Source organism: Melanostigma gelatinosum (assembly GCF_949748355.1).
Source record: "Melanostigma gelatinosum genome assembly, chromosome: 8".
Taxonomy (NCBI): domain Eukaryota; kingdom Metazoa; phylum Chordata; class Actinopteri; order Perciformes; family Zoarcidae; genus Melanostigma; species Melanostigma gelatinosum.
In genome coordinates, this window is record NC_136641.1 from 6,945,034 (window position 1) to 6,966,280 (window position 21,247).

General features: G+C 43.3%; 1 protein-coding gene across 1 annotated transcript in view; it reads left to right on the forward strand.

The window, feature by feature from the left end:
* Positions 1-21,247, forward strand: part of LOC306780382 (plexin-A1-like) — a 240,451-nt gene that overhangs the window by 120,608 nt on the left and 98,596 nt on the right. Inside the window, exons 4-8 of the mRNA XM_079272739.1 lie at positions 3,089-3,220; positions 15,866-15,966; positions 17,631-17,754; positions 18,042-18,195; positions 19,101-19,200. Of these exons, the coding sequence (XP_079128865.1) occupies positions 3,089-3,220; positions 15,866-15,966; positions 17,631-17,754; positions 18,042-18,195; positions 19,101-19,200 (611 nt within the window). The remainder of the gene's footprint in view (positions 1-3,088; positions 3,221-15,865; positions 15,967-17,630; positions 17,755-18,041; positions 18,196-19,100; positions 19,201-21,247) is intronic.

Here is a 21,247-nt window from a genome sequence, read left to right on the forward strand (position 1 = left end):
GTCTAATAATCACCCTCAGAGCAGTCATAAAAGTATATTTAATAAGCGCCTTTTAAAACAGGTAGATGCTGCTGTAGGAGGTCTCTTTCATCTCATAGCCTGGGCTTTGTGCTAATACGTTCCAGAAAGTAAGAAAGTGGACAAATGGAAACATGAAAAAGACCCAGATGCCCTAGTGTCGACACACACACACACTTGTATGGCTTTGGATTTAGTGAGCGCAGACGACACAAAGACGAAGAAGTGGGATTTATGCTCCCCTGCAGGGGTTTCAGCTCGGTAAACAGATGGCGTTTATGTGAAACTGTTATTTTTAACATAAAGCGACAACGGTTTGGTGCGATCGAGCAGTCCGCAACATTTCAGCGTACATTCTAAGAAAAAACAGAACAATAACAGTGGACTACTGTCAGGTTAATGAAAGCTTCTCACCCTTCCTCAGTGAGTCAGTGTTTGGACACACTAACTTCCAGAGGTCAGAGAAGGAGAGCAGACACCTGCAGGCTACTAGACTAGATGAGAATCTCCAGTCACCTGCTCCAGTCCCCTCCGTGCCAGCTGACCTGAATCCCACTGCAACTGCCCTCTGCCCCGAGCTGTAGGCCAGAGCGTGCTCCCTGCTCCTGCACCCCCCCCCCCTCACCCTCCTCTCCCCGCCAAAGTCCTTCACTCATAGCAACCGATATGGCGGCCCAGGGCTTGTAGCTGTTTTAGAATGGCCAAACAGTGTTTTTTTTCCCTTTTCCGCTCGCCTGCATTGTTGCTCACAGCCAGAAATACAGGGGGACAAAAGGTCACACTCACGTCAATAAAAGTTTCAGAGTGTTTGTGTTCATGCGGGAGCAACATAAGGGACAGCTAAAACAAATTACCTTTGGGCAGTAACAACTTGGGTACAGCTCCTCCACACACACACACACACACACACACACACACACACACACACACACACACACACACACGCACACACACACACACACACTCACAAATACACCTGTCTTGGAAGTCAGAAAAGTTCAGCAATTTGCAACTTTTGTTGTCAGAGGCAGTAAACTGTACAAGTCAATACAAATCTGTGTCAGGCTTTCCAACAAAACGTGTTCCTCTCTGTTCCGTTTCTGCTGCTACATGCCTCACATTTGACCTTTCAGTGTAAAACCACGAGACTTTAGACTCTGAACGTTCCGCTGAAATGCGGATTTGTCAAGGCACTTGACTTTTAACCAAAGCCGCTCCCTCCTCTTGAGCGACAAAAGCACATTCGGTGATGACAGTCTGTCTGTTAATGAACCTTCTGTTCAGAAAAAACTGATTAAGGGAAGTCTGGCAGTGATCTGGCAGATAATAACCGCAGAGACTGTTGAGAGTAGGGAGATGAGAGAGAGAGAAGAAAAGTAAGATGACAGAGCGAGTCTCGGCGACAGAAAAACAGAAAAGTTGTTTCAGACTAAACTGCTGTCAGGTGATGGATGAGCATGATGGAGGTCGGGAAATTTGAAAGAGAGAGATCCACACAAGAAGAGAGAGAAGGAGAATAGGATTTACTTGCTGGTTCAAGGGAGAAGAACCCTCATCACTGTAATTTTGCCAGACGCAACACTGTAAGCACCAACAAAAGAGCCATCATTTAGTTGTTACTGTAGTTAGGCTACATTAAATAACGGTGTGCTAAGCACGGGACAGACGGTGTGAACGGCCCAAAACTGACAAAATGTAGTAAAAGGTTACATTTAGTCAAAAATGTAACTTACAACAACTCACATCAATAAAAAATGAAGCGTGTAAAAAATAAAAAATGAAGAGTGATGTAAAGCTTGGTTGTTCCAAGGTATGTGTGGGGCTAGCTAGCTTAGCTGAAAACCCTGGTACACCGAGCACCAGCTTTCAGCTAGCCACTGAGCTAAAGCTAACTTTCAACATAAAACAACACCAGCCAGTGCACGTAATGCGAATCATCAATTTACTGTACTGCATTCAAGCCTACAGCTGTGGCGAAACAGTATCGAATTAATATAAAAGTAGCTTTAAGTAGCTACGCTGTTGTTTAGTTAGCTAAAGCTAAAAGCTATAGCTTACACCAGGGGTGTCAAACTCATTTTCACTCTGGGGCCACATCAGCATCACGGTCGCCCTCAAAGGGCCGGTTGTAAATGTAACCACTCCTAACATATTTAGTTTAGTTTCCCGGGATATCTGTGACTTCCACAACACGTACTAAGCAGAAATAGAGGTTATTTTTTCCATGGTTAATGGCGGACAGTTGAACGGCTTTCAGGGCGATAAGCCCCGCCCCCTCTCCGACGCGTCCAGTGCGAATGAACACAAATAGCCCCCGTGAGACCGGCGGCGCGAATGGCTCAACTCAAAGTTTTTTTATACTCAAACATCTCCGCTCGATGTGAACTTTGAATTGGAACAGTACTTGGGCTGAGACTGATGACGTTTCACAAGTCCACGAGTTTACAAGTGCAGAGAAGTACGCATGTTGAGAAAGGCACGATCACTTGTTGGAAATCCTCTTTATGGGCTGTTGCATCTCCTGTCCACCTGTTGTGATCGTTTTAATGTCGGCACACAGACAACATGCTATCTCATCACTTCGACTTTCTATCTCATAATTTCGACCATGGGGATAGTTTTATTTTCACATCTAACTTTTAATTTTTGTAAAAAAAAATAATAATAATAAAAATATTTTTATTATTTTTTTTTATTTTTTTGCTGGCGGATTCGCGGGCCACATAAAATGACGTGGCGGGCCGGATGCGGCCCGCGGGCCGTATGTTTGACACCCCTGGCTTACACTGAGGTTAACAGACATAGCTTCTATCCTCCAGTGTGTATGTCAATTTCATACTGTTTTCATAGGGACTATTTCTAGAATGAGGTTTTAATTAAAACACCGGGACCTCTTTGGATTATCAAGAGTCATCAATGGTTTTACGAAGACAACAGTCAAATCATTTTAATGTCAAAAGTACCATATTTTAACAGGCTACTACTTCTTTTGTTATTTGTTTTATGGTCAAACGATAATTTAAGAAGCATTGGATTGTAATCATGGCTTTTTCCATATGTCCTCTTCCAGATCCTGGTGAACTCCATCGCCCAGCCTGCCTTGCTGTATGAGAACGTGGCGGTGAATGACGGGAGCCCCATCCTGAGAGACTTGCTCTTCAGCCCGGATCACCAGTACTTATACGCCCTCATCGATAAGCAGGTATGACAATCACACGCGCAAAACAAAATGACCTACAGCCGCACAGGGTTAGCAGGGCAGCCAGCGGGTCGCTGTTGACATCCCTGATGAGGTCTGGTGATTTCGGGGGAGAGATCCAGCGATTGCGTGACGGCCTGTGGCACACAAATAAATGCGCACCTTGCTCGGGTGGCGTGTGTGTTTTTCAGGAGTATGTATGTTTGCAAACATTGCTTCCACACTCGGATGCGTTCATACACTGTCACACACACTTTCATCAATACAAATTAGACTTGCTGAGTGCTCACAATTACACACACACTCACACACCTCCTCACTACTGACAATAGATGTAGTGAAGGTTAGAAAGGGCGAGCAGAAGAACAACTGAACATGGAGACAGTGGAATAGCACCATAAAGACTTCATGAGGAAAGTATTAAAAACATACACTGGGGGAACAAGCAATCAAGCTAATTACACACATACGCTACCACATACAGCACATGAACGCATTTGCAATTCAAGCAGTATTATACACGCAAACACACATATAGATTCATAAGTGCTAATTAATAACATGAATATTAAAATGTGTCACATATAGGATGAAGCCCCGTACCACCCTTCCACTGGGGATACAGTGCACACACCATCTTTGCATTTTAATTGGTGGCGTGTGAGAGATTTGTGATTCGGAAGTATGGCAGCTTTCTATTCTTGAAAGTCAAGTCTCACAAGATCTTATTGTTTTTGACAACAATGCTTTGTCACGTAAACATTTTAAACGGTGAAGTTTCACTGTGAAATCCGTTGATAGTGCCGATCTTTGAGAGTACGGGGAGCCAGAGAGTCCAAAATGGAAAAGCAGCCGTCGAAGTTTATCAGCTATGTTGCATCAGCCCCTTTTATTGACCCTCCTCTGTCGCAGTATAAACTGCTCCACAAGAGGCGTGGTTTGCAGACAGCTGTGAGACAGGAGTTGGTGGTATTGACTATCTTCTGGATAAACTGTGTGAACGTATTATCTCTTTAACAGCTCAGCCGACACACTCGCTAACTTTCCTGCTCCAGTAGTTCGCCAACAAAACCTGCAAGTAGTCACCACGTCACCGAGCTTCTACGATCAAATGTCCAATGAAGACGTGCAGATGAATTGTGTCACTGTCGAATGTGACCCTGCCTAAAGTATACATTTCCATGAGTAAATATTGAAATAGAAAGATGGAGTCAGAAAAGGAAACATGCTATTTGTTCTATTCTCCAGTCTAAAGGCCTTTACACACCTGGGGTGTTTTTGTTGTGCGATTCATTTTGGCATTTTTATCGAACTGTTGTTTTTGTCATGAATACTTTAACACAGCACACGCGGCAAAAAAGCCTTTTACTTTACTTTTTTTCTGAGCTTTTTTTTTCCTGAACCATGAATAAATGCATCAACGAATCACGTTGTTAGAAACTGGTTGAGTTGCCCCTATATTTATGAACATCATGGAGGCTCTGTAGTCCAAACCAGAATGGCTCATTGTATTACTACTTTAAACCTTGGCAAAGATAGCGTCGACCAGATCTGTCGACCAGATCTGCTCCTTCCGTTCTTACCTTTCACAATAAAAGCCCCAGACATCGCATGTTCATTTAGTTTATTCGTCATGCCCCCCGGTGTGTAAAAGCCTTTGATATCAGGAAATGTACAGAACTTTACTCGTAAGAGCAACGGCGCTGTCTCATTGACTTCTCATTTCCCGCACCGACCTGATCTGCAGCGTGATATGTAAGTCCATATGTAGAATATGATCAGTCCATTTGATGCCCCAGTCTGCAGAGTTCAGCTATGTCCGCCTTCCTTCCCCTCCTCCCTCTACCTGTGCGGCTCTCTTATCTCATAACGGTGAATGAGCGCGCTGTGATAACCTTCAACAAGACTTCCCTGCTACGTGGACAGTAACTGCCATGTGAGTGCTGTGTAAATTACCAGCAATTAGACATAATTGACTTCCGCGCATCTCAATGAGCGCGAAGAGGCAGCGGAGTGTAATTGATGAGAACGGACGGCATCGGTGTTGATGTGACGGGGGGAAATGAGGCCCTTCCATCATGGATGGCAGTCCAGCCAGGCTGACATGTGCCGTACAGGGAGATCCATAAATACATGTTCGAGCAGAGGGAGTCCACCCACACAAACACATACACACTGGTTTTTGAAACGCACGCACTGAACGCACGCACTGAACATCGCTCACGTTTGGGGACAAAGAGAAGCAAGAGCTTTAGGAAACCTTCAGAATAATGTACATTTATAAAAACAATGGTGAACTGTCAACAGAGACTGTAAGACTGAAGCGATGGTATCACGTTGGATGATAATCCCGGCATCAGGCCTGTGTTCATCAATCTGTGTTTTAGCCAGCAGTCCAGAAAGTCCATGCTGGGAGTGTTCGCAGATTTCCCCTTTTAACTCCTGTCATCTGCATTAAAGATGACTGCCAGAAAGTCTCTTTCAATTATTGAAGCCGGGGGTTTTATTTTTTGATGAGCACTGATATGTCCACTACATGTCTGTGCATGTCAGCGCCGCGACTGTGAGGAGGTCTGGCAGGTGATCCACACGATGCCGTTATGTACTTCAGCGAAGGAGAGCCAACTCCAAGACACTGTACGTGTCTTGGAGAGGAATCATTTGTATTAAACTGCCGAGAGTCAGTCCAGTTCATCGCACATATTAGGGAGATACGCTTCACTTTCCCGATGAGCGTTCGATGAAAAGATAGACGGATGCCTCTTGAGTCTCCTGTCTGTCCATCGAAAAGGAAGCTCCAGAAAGAACGATTAGCTTAGCAGCCGTTAAAATTGGTGCTGGTCAACGTGTCCTGGGAAATTTGGCTGTGCCGGACAGAAGGGTTTGGTTATTACCGGATAACGGAAGCCTTGGCATAATGAGTTTTACATGTGTTTACAGCTGTCGTGGTGCTTTCAGGTGGATTTATTTTAATTTGTATACTTTGGACAGAGCCTGCCTAGCCTTTTCACCCTGCTTTTAGTCTTTGTGCTAAGCTAAGCGAATTGCTTCTTTCTTTTGCGAGCAGATATGACAACGACTTCCATCTTCTCATGTAACTCACCAAGAAAGAAATATTTCCCTTAATGTTTATACATTTGCATGCTAACTATTCCTTTAAAAATCTATAATAGCAATTGGGGACGGATGCAAGTGAATAGATTTTTATGATGGCTTCTCTCATCGGAGCTCTTTTTTTGCCTCATATCTGTGCCGTGATGGCAGGTTTTGTCCGTTCACTCTGTGTCATATTGTTTCTTTGAAAATCCGACTCAAACTAATCGTCAGAGGAGAAGAGATGGAATGACCGTCTCTGCACAGTAATGGCCAAGCTCCAACATTGACCAAATTCACAGTCCAGTCAGCGGAGAGAGAGAGAGAGAGAGAGAGAGAGAGAGAGAGAGAGAGAGCTGATATGGTGAGGAAATATAATTGGCTCGCAGGATATGGTCTGTCCCCTTTCTCCGACTCTTCCTGCCTCATCTTTTCAATATTCTTAGCGGTCCTCACTTCTGTCTCTCGGATGGTGTGAGTTTGTGAAGTAACTGCTCTCCCACCAGCAGCAGCTTCAGACGGCATAGAAAAGAATAAGGATCTTCATCTTCCCTCTGCTGCAGAATGTGAACTTGTGTTCCTGCAGAGCCTCCCTGGCCTGCTGATGAGGAGCGTCTTCCTAGCCGGAGGCTGCGTGGACTAGAGATGATGTCTCTGGGTTTAAGGTTGCTGGCCAAGCCCCTGGGTTGCATAAACTTGGGCTTTCTTCTCTCTTATTTTTCAAGCCCAAAACAAAAAAATATCCAAAAGAAAAGACTATTGCTGTTTTCTTTTACTTGAGATATACTTTTAGTTACATTCACTGATCCAGTCTAATGAGGACATGCACGTAATGACCAGTTCCCTGGCAGGTGGTCAAAGATCACTGTGACCTCACAAGACACATTTTTTGGCCATAAATCAAGAATTTATATGCAAATTCTGACAATTTAACACAAATGTCTAACAGGATAAAATGATGGATGTGGATGTAAACTGGAACATGACCGGTTGGCGGAGGCATACAACTGTGAGGTTGCAATTACATTAGTATGAGCAAGTTGTGAATGAAGATTTTGGCCAACTTCATGCTAAACGTACGATTGCTAACTTTAGGCGCGAGCTAATACACATTAGCTTGTTGTATATAGCTGATTGTATCATAACCTTCCTGTCTTCATGGAAAGGAGTTAAAAAAGACTATCAAGAAAAAAATCACTAAAATCGAGCGCTGACAACACGTTTATATTTTCCCTTTTGTTACAGACGATATACGTACATAAAGTTGTCAAATCAGGCTAGCATCCTGCTACATTGAGCCTCATATTTATTTAGCTCATTTAGTTGAGTTTTTTTTCGTTGGGGAAGCAAAAAAACTGTCAATAAAAAACATTGACATATTCACCTCATGACGTTGTTTTAATGGTGAACCCGTTAGTTACACACTCATTTTAATTGAGTTTGGTCCACAAGCTCCTGCAAGGGACACATCTGTCTTTTTCGCTGCTAAATGCTCCACTGTGTTTGTGTGCCAGCTGGTTAGTGCTAGGTGGCTACACAGAACGCAGTGGGTTCATCAGTCAGCCAAATGTTCTGTGCCATAAAAAACCAACAGAATGGTGCGGGTGGAGATGATGTATCTCCACCTTTGGGAACCCTCTTCCCTTTGGCATCCCGGGCCTCGGTTCCTCAGCGAGGCCTGCATCAGGACTCTTCTCACCAAGCCATTACAAAGCCTGTCATATACATACTCTCTGTGATAATCCCTTCCAGAAGTGAGGTATACCTTCACACTGTTTGTCCTATCCTCCTCCTCTTCATCCCTCCATCCCTCTCTCCTTGTTGAATAATAGAAATGCCAAGTGATGAGAGCTCAAACATCACAAAGCCCATTCCCCGCTTGACAGAGCAATTTACCTTTTCCTATATTCACTCACACACATAATTAAAAGTGGTATATTGGACTGCGGCGCATAGACTGCGTATCTGTACAGCAGTACTGACTCACACACAAGCACGCGCACACACACACACACACACACACGCAGTGCAAAAACATAAAACTGCCCGATTCACTGCGAGAGGGTAGTTTTCGATTAGCGAGCGATGGATTTATACATGGCTCTCTTTGTGTCTCTGCCTCACACACACACACACACACTCCCACACATACACCGTGTATCTTTGCCTGCCTCAAGCTTTCGGCCCGTCTCTTTCTGTTCGGCGATATCACGTCATTTTTGGGCTCATAAAAATGAACAGCGGCACAAAATCAATTTTATCACTGCCGTTGTTTCCTCGTTACATGTTCAAATTGTCCCGATCTAATAAAAACAGCGGGGCAAGGACGATTTTTCATCCTGTCACCACCCTCCGCTGTTGATGTCACCGAGACAGATATTTCTCTCTATGGATGACATCACCCTAATTGCTTTAAATAAATGTCTGAGCTGATTACAGCTCATAATCTATTGATTCCTGCTGTACCTTTGTACCAAATGACTCCCTTATCGTCTTGCTGCTACTTGGAGGTGGCGCTTCCTCCTCACCCATTCCCCATTAGAATGAGTTATTCTTCTAACAGACTTGTATTTAACATTGAGCTTGTTTTGGATGATAATGCAATCCAGTTCTTGTATTGATGCACAGCGCTCCTGTGAGGCCAGGTCCATTGTTTGATCATCCCTCCGCTGTAGCATCACCGCTACATTTCCACTACTGAACACGCAGGGCAAGGTCCAGGCCTCTCTGCTTGTCAAACAGCTTCGTAAGGTGACCCCCCCCGTTGGCAGCAAGCTCCCCCCCCTTGCTCTCCCCTCCGCGAGGCCCCTCAGACAGCGGCATAATGGTCCGATGATGTACCTCCGTGTATCGATTCAGCCACGGCACAGAAATGTACTCAGCTCCACTGTACTGCACAGTGGAGAAACCCTACCCTTGGCACCGCGTCAGAGAAGGTTCATATTCAATTCACTCAGCATTTACTGCACTTGGAGGTCAGGGAGAAACGACCGCCACGCGCGGTTTCTTTCAGTTTGTCCAACTCTAATGCTGCTAAGAAAAAAGACCAGTGAAGACCGGGACAGGGAGAATGATGAGGAGAGGTGACAGGAATCTTCTATAAGTGCCCCCGGGCCCTGTCAGCTGATCGTGTGGCGAGTCGAGCTTTGGAACGGCAGTGGGTTCGCGTGGGCAAGTTGAAATGAGTGACGGAGTGGTTAGGACTATCGCTCAAAGACGCTGTCTGTTTCAAGCAGGGGACAACTGTGAAATATCATTTGTGAAGTGTCTCTGAGCAAAAGACATTGCAGTCCTCCAGGGCTGCTGCTGTCTCAAGCTCTTAACACTTGACTTTACCCGACCCCTCTGAGCCCTTCGTGGATTTCACCAGCGGCATCGGTTTTAACAGACACTCAAACATTTACTTTTGCACTATCCAAAATTCGTTTGGCTCCAAAGCGGACAGCCACTCCGGCAAAAAGGAAATGCTGTGCCAAGCGTTTCCTCTTTCTTGAGTCGACAACAGTGGAGGAAGTGCTGCGGGAAGAGTTGATCGCAGTTGCTCCTCCGCTCATTAGCAGTCTGTGGAGCCCTTTGGATGTGTTCTGGGTTTTTTATGTGAGGGCTTGAGAGCTGGACAGAAGTGCACATCACACTGCCTTGAGTTAATTAGCATGGACCTTCCAAACCATTTGATTTGACTGTTATTTCAAAGATATATATATATATATATATATATATATATATATATATATATATATATATATATATATATATATATATATATATATATATATATATATATACGCATGACTCAAAATGGCATTTTAGATTTATTATTTCAATGTGTACTAATAAATGAATCGCATATTTGCTGTCAAAAACGAAAAGAAAGGACTTTTGACAGTGGTGTGACATACTTGTTAAACATTTGCGTCACACAAGCATGTTTTTGAGTGGCATCATATCTGCCAAAGTCCTTGTCCTTTTCTGTCTTTCACACAGACACACACACACACAGTCTGTCAACGATGTCTGTCAAGGCAGAGAGATGAGTGATCGGCTGATCAGATTGTGATTTGTGAGACGGTCAAAGAGACTGACTGCTATAGAAAGAGAGAGATGTCTTAATGTGGTAGAAAGGAACAGTGTGACCTGGGTTTGAACAAGCACATGGACTAAAACTCATTTGTAAAATAACTAAACTTAGTGACTGAGTGTGTGTGTGTGTGTTAAAGGAATACTTAATTCCCCAAATGATCATTTGTACATTCATTATTCACCGTGTGGTACCTTGAATTCTTGAAGAAAACCTGCATGCCTCCACGATAAACGAAGAATTAGAAAACAAAGAGACGTCTTGATGAGTTAAAGTAATTGTGGGCTGTGTTTAACTAAAGAAAAACATCCGTTTACAACCTCTCACACAACTCCTGCAGTATCATCCAAGTCTCATTTGTGCATATTTGCTAAAACCTTACTATTTCAAGTCGAGGTGAAATGAAAAATGCCTTTTAGATCACAACTATCATCATAATATTGTGAAAAAGTTGCACAAGAGGATCAGATGATGAAGAGAAATATATTAAAGGAGATCACTGTTTAGATTTTGCTGATTATATACGCTGTCAAAGACTGTCGGGTTTCCGTCATAGACTGTATACACGAAGTGAGCATAGCCATTGTGACATTGTGATGTCATCCATTGGTTTGTGGACTGCTGTTTTGAAGCCCCGAGTTTGGCATTTTGGCCGTCACCATCTTGGTTATTTGCAACGAGATGGGACATGAGGGGTTAAGTACTACCGAATGTTGAATAAGAAATTGCAGTCAACCTAACTACTTACAATTAACTTTCATTAACTCAACTAGTGACCTGTCAATCACAAGGTAGCCCCGCCCTAAAGCATAGCCTTCTCTGTCGTCTGTTTGACTCTAAAAGGACCATCATTTACTAAATGAGCATCATGCTGTATTGAAGAAGACTTGAATCTAGAGATTGAGACCATAAACTCATGTTTATAATGTTTACTGAGGGAATAAATCAAGAGAGAGTAGAGTCATTTTCTCATAGACTTCTATACAACCAGACTTATTTTAGCAACCAGAGGAGTCGCCCCCTGCTGGTCAGTAGAGATAATGCATGTTTAAGGCACCTGGTTTCATCACAGTGTCTGGATATGACACTTTGTCATTTTGCATGTATTGTTAGGATATGGCTAATACCTGCAGGTGATTAGCAAGCTCATGAAAACAAGAATGTACTTTTAAAGGATAAGGATGCAGAGCTCCTCTCTATGTTTTTCATCCGTATCTCATCTCTCCGTCTCCTCCTTGTGTATGTCTGTGTCTACTCGTGATATATGGCCTCATTTGCCGTGTTTTTCAGTGTCCAGTCAAATTCGTGACAGATGAGAGCGTAGCAGAAAGACAGAGCCAGAGAGAGCAGGAGAAAGGAAGGAAATTGGACGGGAAAAATAAATAAATAATGAAAATGAACAAAAGAGAAAAGTTGTGTGTTTTATATCCTGGAAACACCTGTGTGTATGTAAGTTCATACTGTAGCTCTTCTATCCACAGAGTGCGTAGCCGCATGTTGTGCACGTGGCAAGCGGCCTTGTTTTCATTTAATTCATATCCACATGTTGAAGTTCTTCTATTAATTCACACGTATAGACCATCTTTGTCACGCCAGAACGTGCATACCACAGACTGCATGACTACGTTGCTGGTTGTGTGTGCGTTTGTGCGGCCTGTATGTCTTAAAACTCAGCTGGCTGGCACAATAAGCCATCCGTCAGCCTATTGTGTAGTAATAGCGCCTCGTATTCTCCCCCATATTACACCGAATGGACAATTACAGCCGGGCCTATAGCCGCGACTAGCTGGCACCGCACGGGCCCCATATGTGGAATGAAACATCAGTCGCAATTACATTTGTGTGTCTTTCTCATCCGTCTTCTCCCTCCCACCCCCCTCCCACTTCCTCCCACCCCCCTCCCCCTTCTCATCTGCCACGAGGCGAATTAAGAGCCTCTCTATCGTGACCCAAATGAGAGAGCTCTTATTTATTTGCAATAAACTCTCCCCCCTTAACTCCCCTGCTTCCCCTCTTCGCTCCACTCTGGAAACATGGCGACAAAAAAAAAAAAATGTAAAAGAGCATCTGAATCCCTCTGGAAGATTATTTTGTCTACAAACGCCGTCCGTTGTTATTAGTTTGAAGACGAAAATTAATGGTTTAAACGGACATTTTTCCACCGTGGTCCCGGCCCTTCTTCCACCACATCCCCGAATTCCCCTCCCTCTCTCCTCCCCGCCTCCCTCCACCGTCCACAGATAGATGTGTTTCCCTCTGCACCAGCAAATAGGCCAGGCATGAAAATGCCATATTTAATATAAAAAGGTGGTCCTCTCTTACTTACTGTCACACACACACACGCTCCCTAGCCACCCCAGTAAGACAAAGAGTCTTTGGCTGAGCCTCTCCCATTTCCCGTGCCATTATCTGTTTTCTAAAACTCAATAATTGAACTCTTCCATTGGAATACATCATCCGCCCTACTACCACAAAGCCCCATTGAATAAACTTCTCTCCCTGGCTATTGTGCTTGAGCGTGACATGTATTTTACTTTTTTTTCTACTCCCCTCCCTCTATCAGATATGCTGTATTACTAGCATGGTACTTGTCCAGGCAGCAAATGACTGCAATTTGCTGCTATTCAGTGTCCCGTAAGAGGCATGTGCCTGGTAATGGTAGCATTATAATAGTTATCAGACACAGGCTACTATCATCATGCTATGAAGCTGCCATAGGCCATTGTGTCCTACTGTACGTCGGTGTGACACAGAAGGAGGAGGTGTACAATGTGAGGATGAAATGGGGGGATAACAGACATCTAGTTCAGTGATGTGCTGTTATGAAAGCTGTCTATGGGTAAACCTTTATAAGTAATGTCACACGAGGAACATATACATCTCTACAACAAAAGGCAAAATGAAAAATTGCAAAGCCAGAAAATCCTCCAGAGACATTTCAACCCGTGTCATTTTCCTGTATTGCACGTGCGTTCTGATAAAAATGCTTGCTGCACACGTAGACGACGCCGGTTCTAGGCACGGGCAAGGACGGGCCAATGCCGAGCTTCCTCGGAGAGAGTATTTAGGTGTCGAGTATATCAAAAGAGAACAAAAGGGCAAGGAAAGACGCCTCCCAAAATGTTCTACTAGCTATCTACAGACTGCGTAGGCTAAAGGGCGCAAGAAGACTGATTGTCCTATACAATAATCCACGACATGCTAACTGTCCTAAAGAACACTCATATTAACACTAGTCATTTGTGACTGCCAACATCTCTTACTGCCCCTCCCCCACCCCATTCAAAGCAGTTCTAGAGGCCACTCCGATGCGCTCCGTCTCTATAGTTGTAGAGATGTTTCAGTCTTAGAAGACTTGAGCTGCACTAGTATACTAATGTGGCTGTGCAGAAGGACTGTAGGAGTCACCTGATGGAAGCGCATATCTGAAGTACACAGTGACGTGAAAACCAACATACACATTACTGTCTGATTAATCATGCAGCAGTTCAGGCAAAGGACATGAAAATAGCCTGATTTGCTGTTTGAAGGTTGAGAAGTTAAAAAAATAGGGGAAGAGTTTCCTCTTTGAAGGTTTCTACACTGCTGCGCCTGCAGCTGCCATTAGAATTCACCCTCACCACCTTCCTGCTCACCCGGTGTGCCCCCTGCCTCTGCAGTGTTATTGATGTCGTACTTCACCTGACTGAGGCAGCTGGTGGTGCGTGCGTGTGCATGTCTTGGGTGGGCAGCGATGTATTTAAGTATTTAACAACTGCCCCAGAAAAACTTGTCTCAGACTCTCAATTTGGTCCAAAATTGTGACTTTATCGCTGCTGTGTGTGTGTGTGTGTGTGTGTGTGTGTGTGTGTGTGTGTGTGTGTGTGTGTGTGTGTGTGTGTGTGTGTGTGTGCGTGCGTGCGTGCGTGTGTGTGTTTGCCTGAGGCAGTTTTATGTCTGCCAATCCGTCTGTCACCAGCAAAACCGCTTCTGGCAAGTTGAGATAAAACACACGGATGCTGATAGACTGATGATTTTTGAGATTTAAGAGTGTTATGCCCGAGTGTGCAGGTGTGATTAAAGCATTTCAATATTGCCCGCTTTATAGATAATTCCCCGACGAGTGTTCTACAACCTGGGTGAAATTCGGGCTAACTCTTCCTGATAATCGTACAGACAGATGGCGGATGGTGAAAGTGCATGCAGCGGCAGAACACGTGTCTGCTTAATGACGAGTGCAAAGACAACTGAAACTTACAGATGGTAGACACATCTCTGCACTAAGTTTGCTTAATATCAGTGACTCCCTTGCAAAGAATATTCTATTGTCCATAACAGCATCGAGATAAGCATCGAGAGTTGCTCCTTTTGTCTAAATCTCTACCGGCTGCCATCTGTGTGTCTGCATGACTAAGATAAGATGAAACTTTAATGATGTCTTCGGGGAAATCGGAGAACTTGGGTATTAACAAGGACATCAAACAGTGCTGTCCAAATGTACCTGCCTCTTAAACCTCCAAGTGCAGAAGAACAGGAACATAAGGGAGGGGAGGCTGAGAGGAATCATCGTTTCACAAATTCATTTCCACAGATAGATTAAGTATTACCTGACACTTTTTTCTGCAACTTTATCTTTAATATATGTCACCTCCCTGCATGGTTAATGCTCTCAAACGTCGTGCCCCTCATTCATAACACAGGCTTTTAATTAACAAGACTAATACTTTACAGCCATGCTAGCAGCTCTGTGAGGCTTTGAGCTAAATGCTAACTTCCACATGCTAATATGCTCACAGTGATGGTGCTAACATATGTATGATGATCGGCTTATAAAGATGTTTACCCTGTCCTTATTTCAACATGTTAGCATGCTAACATTAGCACTAAACACAAAGTGCAGCTGAATAGGAATGGAATGCTATCAGTTTCGCAAGTATTTGTTTATTTATTTTAATATGTTACCATTCAGTTTCATTCATTTGTACGCAAGAAAGAAAAATAGGTGATTGAGGAAAAAGTTCTTCAACATGCGACAACGGAAAATGATCGATACAGCAGGAGGCCCAGTCTGTTTTCCAGATATTTCCTTTTTCTAGATCATGTGTAGTATCTCTTGAATGAAACTGCTTGCTGGCATCAGTGTTCCCTGGTCCACTGGAGAACTGTGGGCAGTACTCAGTGTATCACAAAGAGATCACAGGGTGTAATCTGAACCGATGCGTGTGTGTGTTGACATGTGTTTGAACCTCTGCTTCCCCCCCTCTAGCTAGCCTCGTATGCAGCAGCGTGGAGCTATAAGCAGCACGTCCAGCGCTGTTTATCTCTGATAGTCACAGTGGGCTTGTTCCCTTTAATCTCATGTTCCAGGCGCAGGACACCTCCGGTAGATCCCGCGTTCACCAGACCTATACGGTTTAAGCTGTATTGAAGGCGGTGTGCATAGTGGCGCTGATGTGCAATATTAACCAGACAGGTGTGTGTGTGTGTTTTATTTCCAGGTCACCCGTGTACCGGTGGAGAGCTGTGAGCAGTACAGCTCCTGTGGAGCCTGCCTGGGATCAGGGGACCCTCACTGTGGCTGGTGTGTGCTCCATAATGTGTAAGTACATGCATACTGTTCACTATGTTGTACTCTTGCAGTCATTTCCGTGGTTACATTACGTGCTTTGCAGTTTATGATAATCAGTTATGGTGACGGACAGAATTGTGGCGATTCGATCAATTCCGGCAACGGCCGCTGTCGGTCCGCCTGTCTGTCCATTCACGTGAGCGCGATGTCTCAGGAACACCTGGAGGAAAATGTCATTGAATTTGGCACAGACTTGGACTCAAGGATGATCTGATTATACGTATTAAAAATGATGGAAGAAGAACATAAAAGGAGAGCTTGAGAGGGAAGTTCAAACCTTGGCGATATCTTCACCCTCACTGCTCGAAGTGGTCATGCTCGTTGTGTTTCTGACATCAGAAAGTTGTGGTGGGAGGGGCTTCAAATGTTGTTTGATAATCTGACAAGCACACCAGTCGAGTCGTACTGACCCCTTTACACTCCAGGCAGCGTCGATGGATTCTTTCTTTCTTTCTTGGATTCTTGTTGTGGTTCCATGAACCTGTTCTGCTAATTCTGTCTGAGACACTTGTGTCAATGAATTGACCATTTTTAGCAAATTACAAGTCATATAACACGTTTAGATTGAGTGGGAAAGGTTCTGCTCCGTCAGGGACGTCTCAGAGAATCAGCGATAAAACGAGGATTCTGTTGAGAAACCAAACAGAAACACACTGTACAATGCGACCCGTTGTCATTTTCAACTCGCCACACATGGTCAGGACTCCTTGGCGCCACTTTTTAACGCACTGACTACACTTTGACATAACTTAGGCTTTAGCAAGAGAACTACCTGGTTAGGTTTCAATAAACAGTTGTGTTTTGGGATATAATGAGTGGTTATTACGTAGGCTACTTAATTTGACGTGACTCAAGTTCAGTACCTTACATAACGAACTTACTTGGGCTCAGTATTGTTTGAATTATAATGAGTACCAATTCCAAAAAAGCTATCTGTCAGAGAAAAGGCGATCTCCTGTGTTTCTTGACCCAACTTCCCCCCCCCCCCCGTCCTCCCCTCTACACAGACTTTGTTCCGAATGAGACCTAGCTGGTAAACACACACATAGAATCTTGGTAAAGTCATCGACGCCATAGTGTTGGCATGGACGTGTCATCAGGGTAATAGTGAGAAGTGTCAGGTCTTAAAGGCCACCATGTACACCTGCGTTTAAACGATTGGATGCTAGCAGTCAGCTGATGAATGAGCCACCGATGGTGACGCATGAATGAGTAGCCGGTGCCAATCAGCTAATGCAAGCTTGACTTCAGTGCTCTACCTGAGCTAATGCGATGCCCCATTTGTTTCTCACACTGCTTTGACTGTTGCTATCTGCCATAATGACAGACAGCCTTTGAATTATTTATAACTCTGCATGAAACCCCGCATCCTGGAGCTGTGCAATAGATACTTCGGTTCAAACAACCTTGAATGTTAACTTTGTGAGTAAGGATTTTTGTTTTTCAAGTGAGAAGTGGCTGATGCCACCTTTTGTCCAGATAACTTAGCCCATGATACAAAGCAAGATGTTTCTAACCTAAACAATCAGTGAATAGGATCAATGTGGATTTGATAAACAAAATAAATCAGTATTTAATCTTACCTATGAGGTTTGCGATTGGAGATGTGACCGCGGTATGTCATCCTCCTCCAGATGTTCGAGGAAGGATCGCTGCGAACGAGCAGAGGAGCCTCAGCGTTTCACCACCAGAGCGGAGCAGTGCGTCCGCCTCTCGGTCCAACCCGACACCGTCTCCGTCACCATGTCGGAAGTGCAGGTACAGTGTGTTGGCGTATCGGCAAGTGTGTGTGTGTCATTTGTGTGACGGGGGGTAAGTGGAGGAGAGAAAGATGGACGGGGCAAAGTGAGCAAGATAAATGTGAAATTAGATCCAATACAGCTTGTTCTCGAGTCATTCCTGGCAATCTGTCCATCAGTTTGAGTTTGAGCTGAAAAGCCACATCTGAGCCGATGTTTCTGTCTTGCTTACTGCATCACTAATAAAGTAGATTGATTTAAATGTCATGTTGTCCCTCACCTTTCTCCTTTCCTTCCTTCTCCTAGTTGTCACTTCAGACGCAGAATGTTCCCAGTCTGGCTGCCGGAGTGAACTGCTCCTTTGAGGACTATGTAGAGACAGAAGGACGCATCTATGGTGGACGGATCTTCTGCCTGTCCCCTTCTAGAAAAGCCGTGTCCCCCATCACACGAGACCAAGGTAAGAAGAAAAATATCCCAAGAAAACCAAAATATGTGTGTGAGTAATCTGTGGAAATGTCAAATTATGGAGTGAAGTTTCAAGATCTCTAACTTGAACTTTCTCAACTTTGTTCTTTCAAAATATTTTATTTCATATTGGTATTTTTCCCAAAGACACTTTTATTAGAACTACTATTATGTTGTTGCTACAGATAACAGGCGCTAACTAGCTAAGTCTGGTTGTAAATGTGGAGCTTGATTGTTAAAGAGGCAGGAGACACGTGATTAACTGAAAGGTGAGAAGGACAGTGACAACACCAGTCACAAAACAATTTATTCATATGACTATTTACAATTATCAATATATTTATCTAATATTGAACATGTTTGGGCTTCAAATATCTATCGCAGTAAATTAGTCAATGATTGCACTTTCTCGAAAAAATAAATAGAAAACACTTAACTGACATTTCAGACGCTGAACAAACTTTTGTTTTGGAGAGAAGATGACTTTAATTCATTGTGGGCTTCTCGGTTGAGCGGTTCTGTTTGCACAAATATGAATTGTTTGCTTCATTCAGCCTGTTCGTTCAACTGTGTGAAACACGAGTCACTCTGCTCTTTAACGGCATCCATTTATGATTTTGTGATTCTCATGATAAGAAACTGCTGATTCATAGAACTTACTGCACAAAACCCATAAATGTAGATGGGTAGCTGAACCGCTTCCCCCACTGGGTAACATCTCTACCAAATTCCATTGATTGAGCTCCAGGCTTAACATGTCAGAATCAATGCCTGGGTTCATGAAACCACATACTTACTGTATATGATAAAATCAATTATATACTACAGAAATATTGGAAGGCTGTTGACAGAAAAAAAACAATGACTGATAATATGGTGTTTTGTGGCTCTACGTAGGTGACCAACGTGTTATAAAGTTGTATCTGAAGTCGAAGGAGACGGGGAAGAAATTTGCCAGCGTGGACTTTGTCTTCTACAACTGCAGCGTCCATCAATCGTAAGTGTTTTCTTTCAAATAAAAAAAATGAAGAGTTTGCTGCTGTGTGTGAGTGGAGGGGAATTAGAAGTGGATGAAAGGAGTGAGAAAGATTTTCTCAGCACATTTGCGACACCCAGGAAACAGACTGCAGGCTGGTGGAAAGCATTGATCAATAGAAGGGTGACTGTGGTTCTCTCCCAAAAGCAATAATGCTAAAATATTGGCCTGCAAATAACTCCTATAATGGAGAACCGAGAGAACGGCATGCAACATTTGCTAATTCATTATTCAATGTATTCAAGCTTTTTACAAATCAATTAGTTAATTAAATCTCAAGCAATAAAGGGACTACCGGTGAGTGAAATAATACATCGATTCCTAACCATGCAAGACCCAGAAGGGCAGCCAAGCTTGGGAGGCTAAAACGTCAGTCGTGTTTCTTGGAAATGAATTGTCCCTAATTTTAGTATAGGAATACCGATTGGCTTTTCAGCACTGGTTTGAGAGCAGATTTAGTGTTTTGTTTTTTTATATGCATGGCTGAACTTGTTGCTTAAGGAAGGGAAGGAGAGAGACTGGAGAGACGACCTACACGTTTTTTGAAGAGACTGTTCTAATTTGGTGTAGAAATTTGTCATTAATCAAAGTCGATGTTATTCTTTACTTGAGTTGATGCAATATTATTTGTAGTTGTTAGAGCTGAACAATTCATTGTTTTCTATCAAAACTGCAATTTTTAAGATTGCAATGTTCACAGTATGAGACCTTGAAGAGCTGTAGAGGTGATCGTTGTTTTAGTCGTTGGCTGCAAGGACAGCACACAGCTGTAGCTAATGGCTAATTAACGTTAATTAGGTGAAGGGAACCGTCAGTATAATGTTGTCTGCTCTCTGCGTGCCGGTGCTGCACCGTTAATACTCCTCAGAAGATGCTTTTTTTGTTTTTTTAAGAAACTTTATTGTGTTTGTGAACTGTTGTGAGTCGATAAGAGAAACGTTAGCTGCTAGCTTGGCAGTGTTGGAGTGCAAGTGAGCGACAGCTGGCAGGTGACAGACAGTGGTCCGAATCTTAGCTTTTTAGTCATACTCGTGTTTTAGCATTTCACCTTTAAACTTTGAGATAAGAGCTTGAGGAGTCAGGGCTTTAAAGCGGTCTTTCCTTCAAGGCATCTTTGCTTTTCTGTGACACTAACGTTAGCTTCAGCTCAGCTAGATGTTGCTAAATGCTATCATCTGCTAATTTACAAACAAATTACATACAGTATTCAACGTTTACATTTTTTTTAAATGCACAAAATGAAATCAAAACATAACTGACGATACTATTAGCTATAATTACTTTTCAAGTCACTATTTACTCAATATGCATCCAAAGCTAGGCTACCTGTAAGACACAAACTTCATAGAACGCGTAGTAAACCCTCGTGAATATTATAAACTCGTGAACAGTTAATCAAGTGATAATAGCTAGACATTTATTGAGACATTTTGGCAAATATTTTTAAGAGAAAGGGGCTGATATGCCCAAAAAGTCACTAATTTGTGGCTAGATGCCTAAAAAGTAAGAAAAAAAAGTACTTCAAAGCGTATCTTATTTAATGATGTAGACAACAAAATGCAGGCCTGGAGTTTAAATGGCAATAAAAGTCATAGAAACATTTTTTTTTTCTGAAATGATTCAACAGTGGGTTGGTCTTTAAACGATTTTCAGTTGAACTGAACACAAAGAGGGAAGGGCCAGAGAAGAGCGAGAAGAGGAGCAGCAGGGAGATGGGCCTGATAATGAATGAAGAATGTGTTCTTAATTGACCTGCCTTGTTAAATAAAGGTTAAATGAAAATAAATACAATGTCCTTCCCTAAATGACTCTTGGCTGCTGCTCTGAAGTCGCTGAGATTCACTGTTACACACACTCTCACTCACTCCAGTCTCCTCCACCTGGCACACACTCTTATCTCACATTTAGGTATCTGCACTTTGTGTCGATACACCTGAAATGAAAATGCACCCGCGGCATACTCGAAAGTGGATTTCTCTTACTCTTGCCAAGCGTAGATTGATGACTG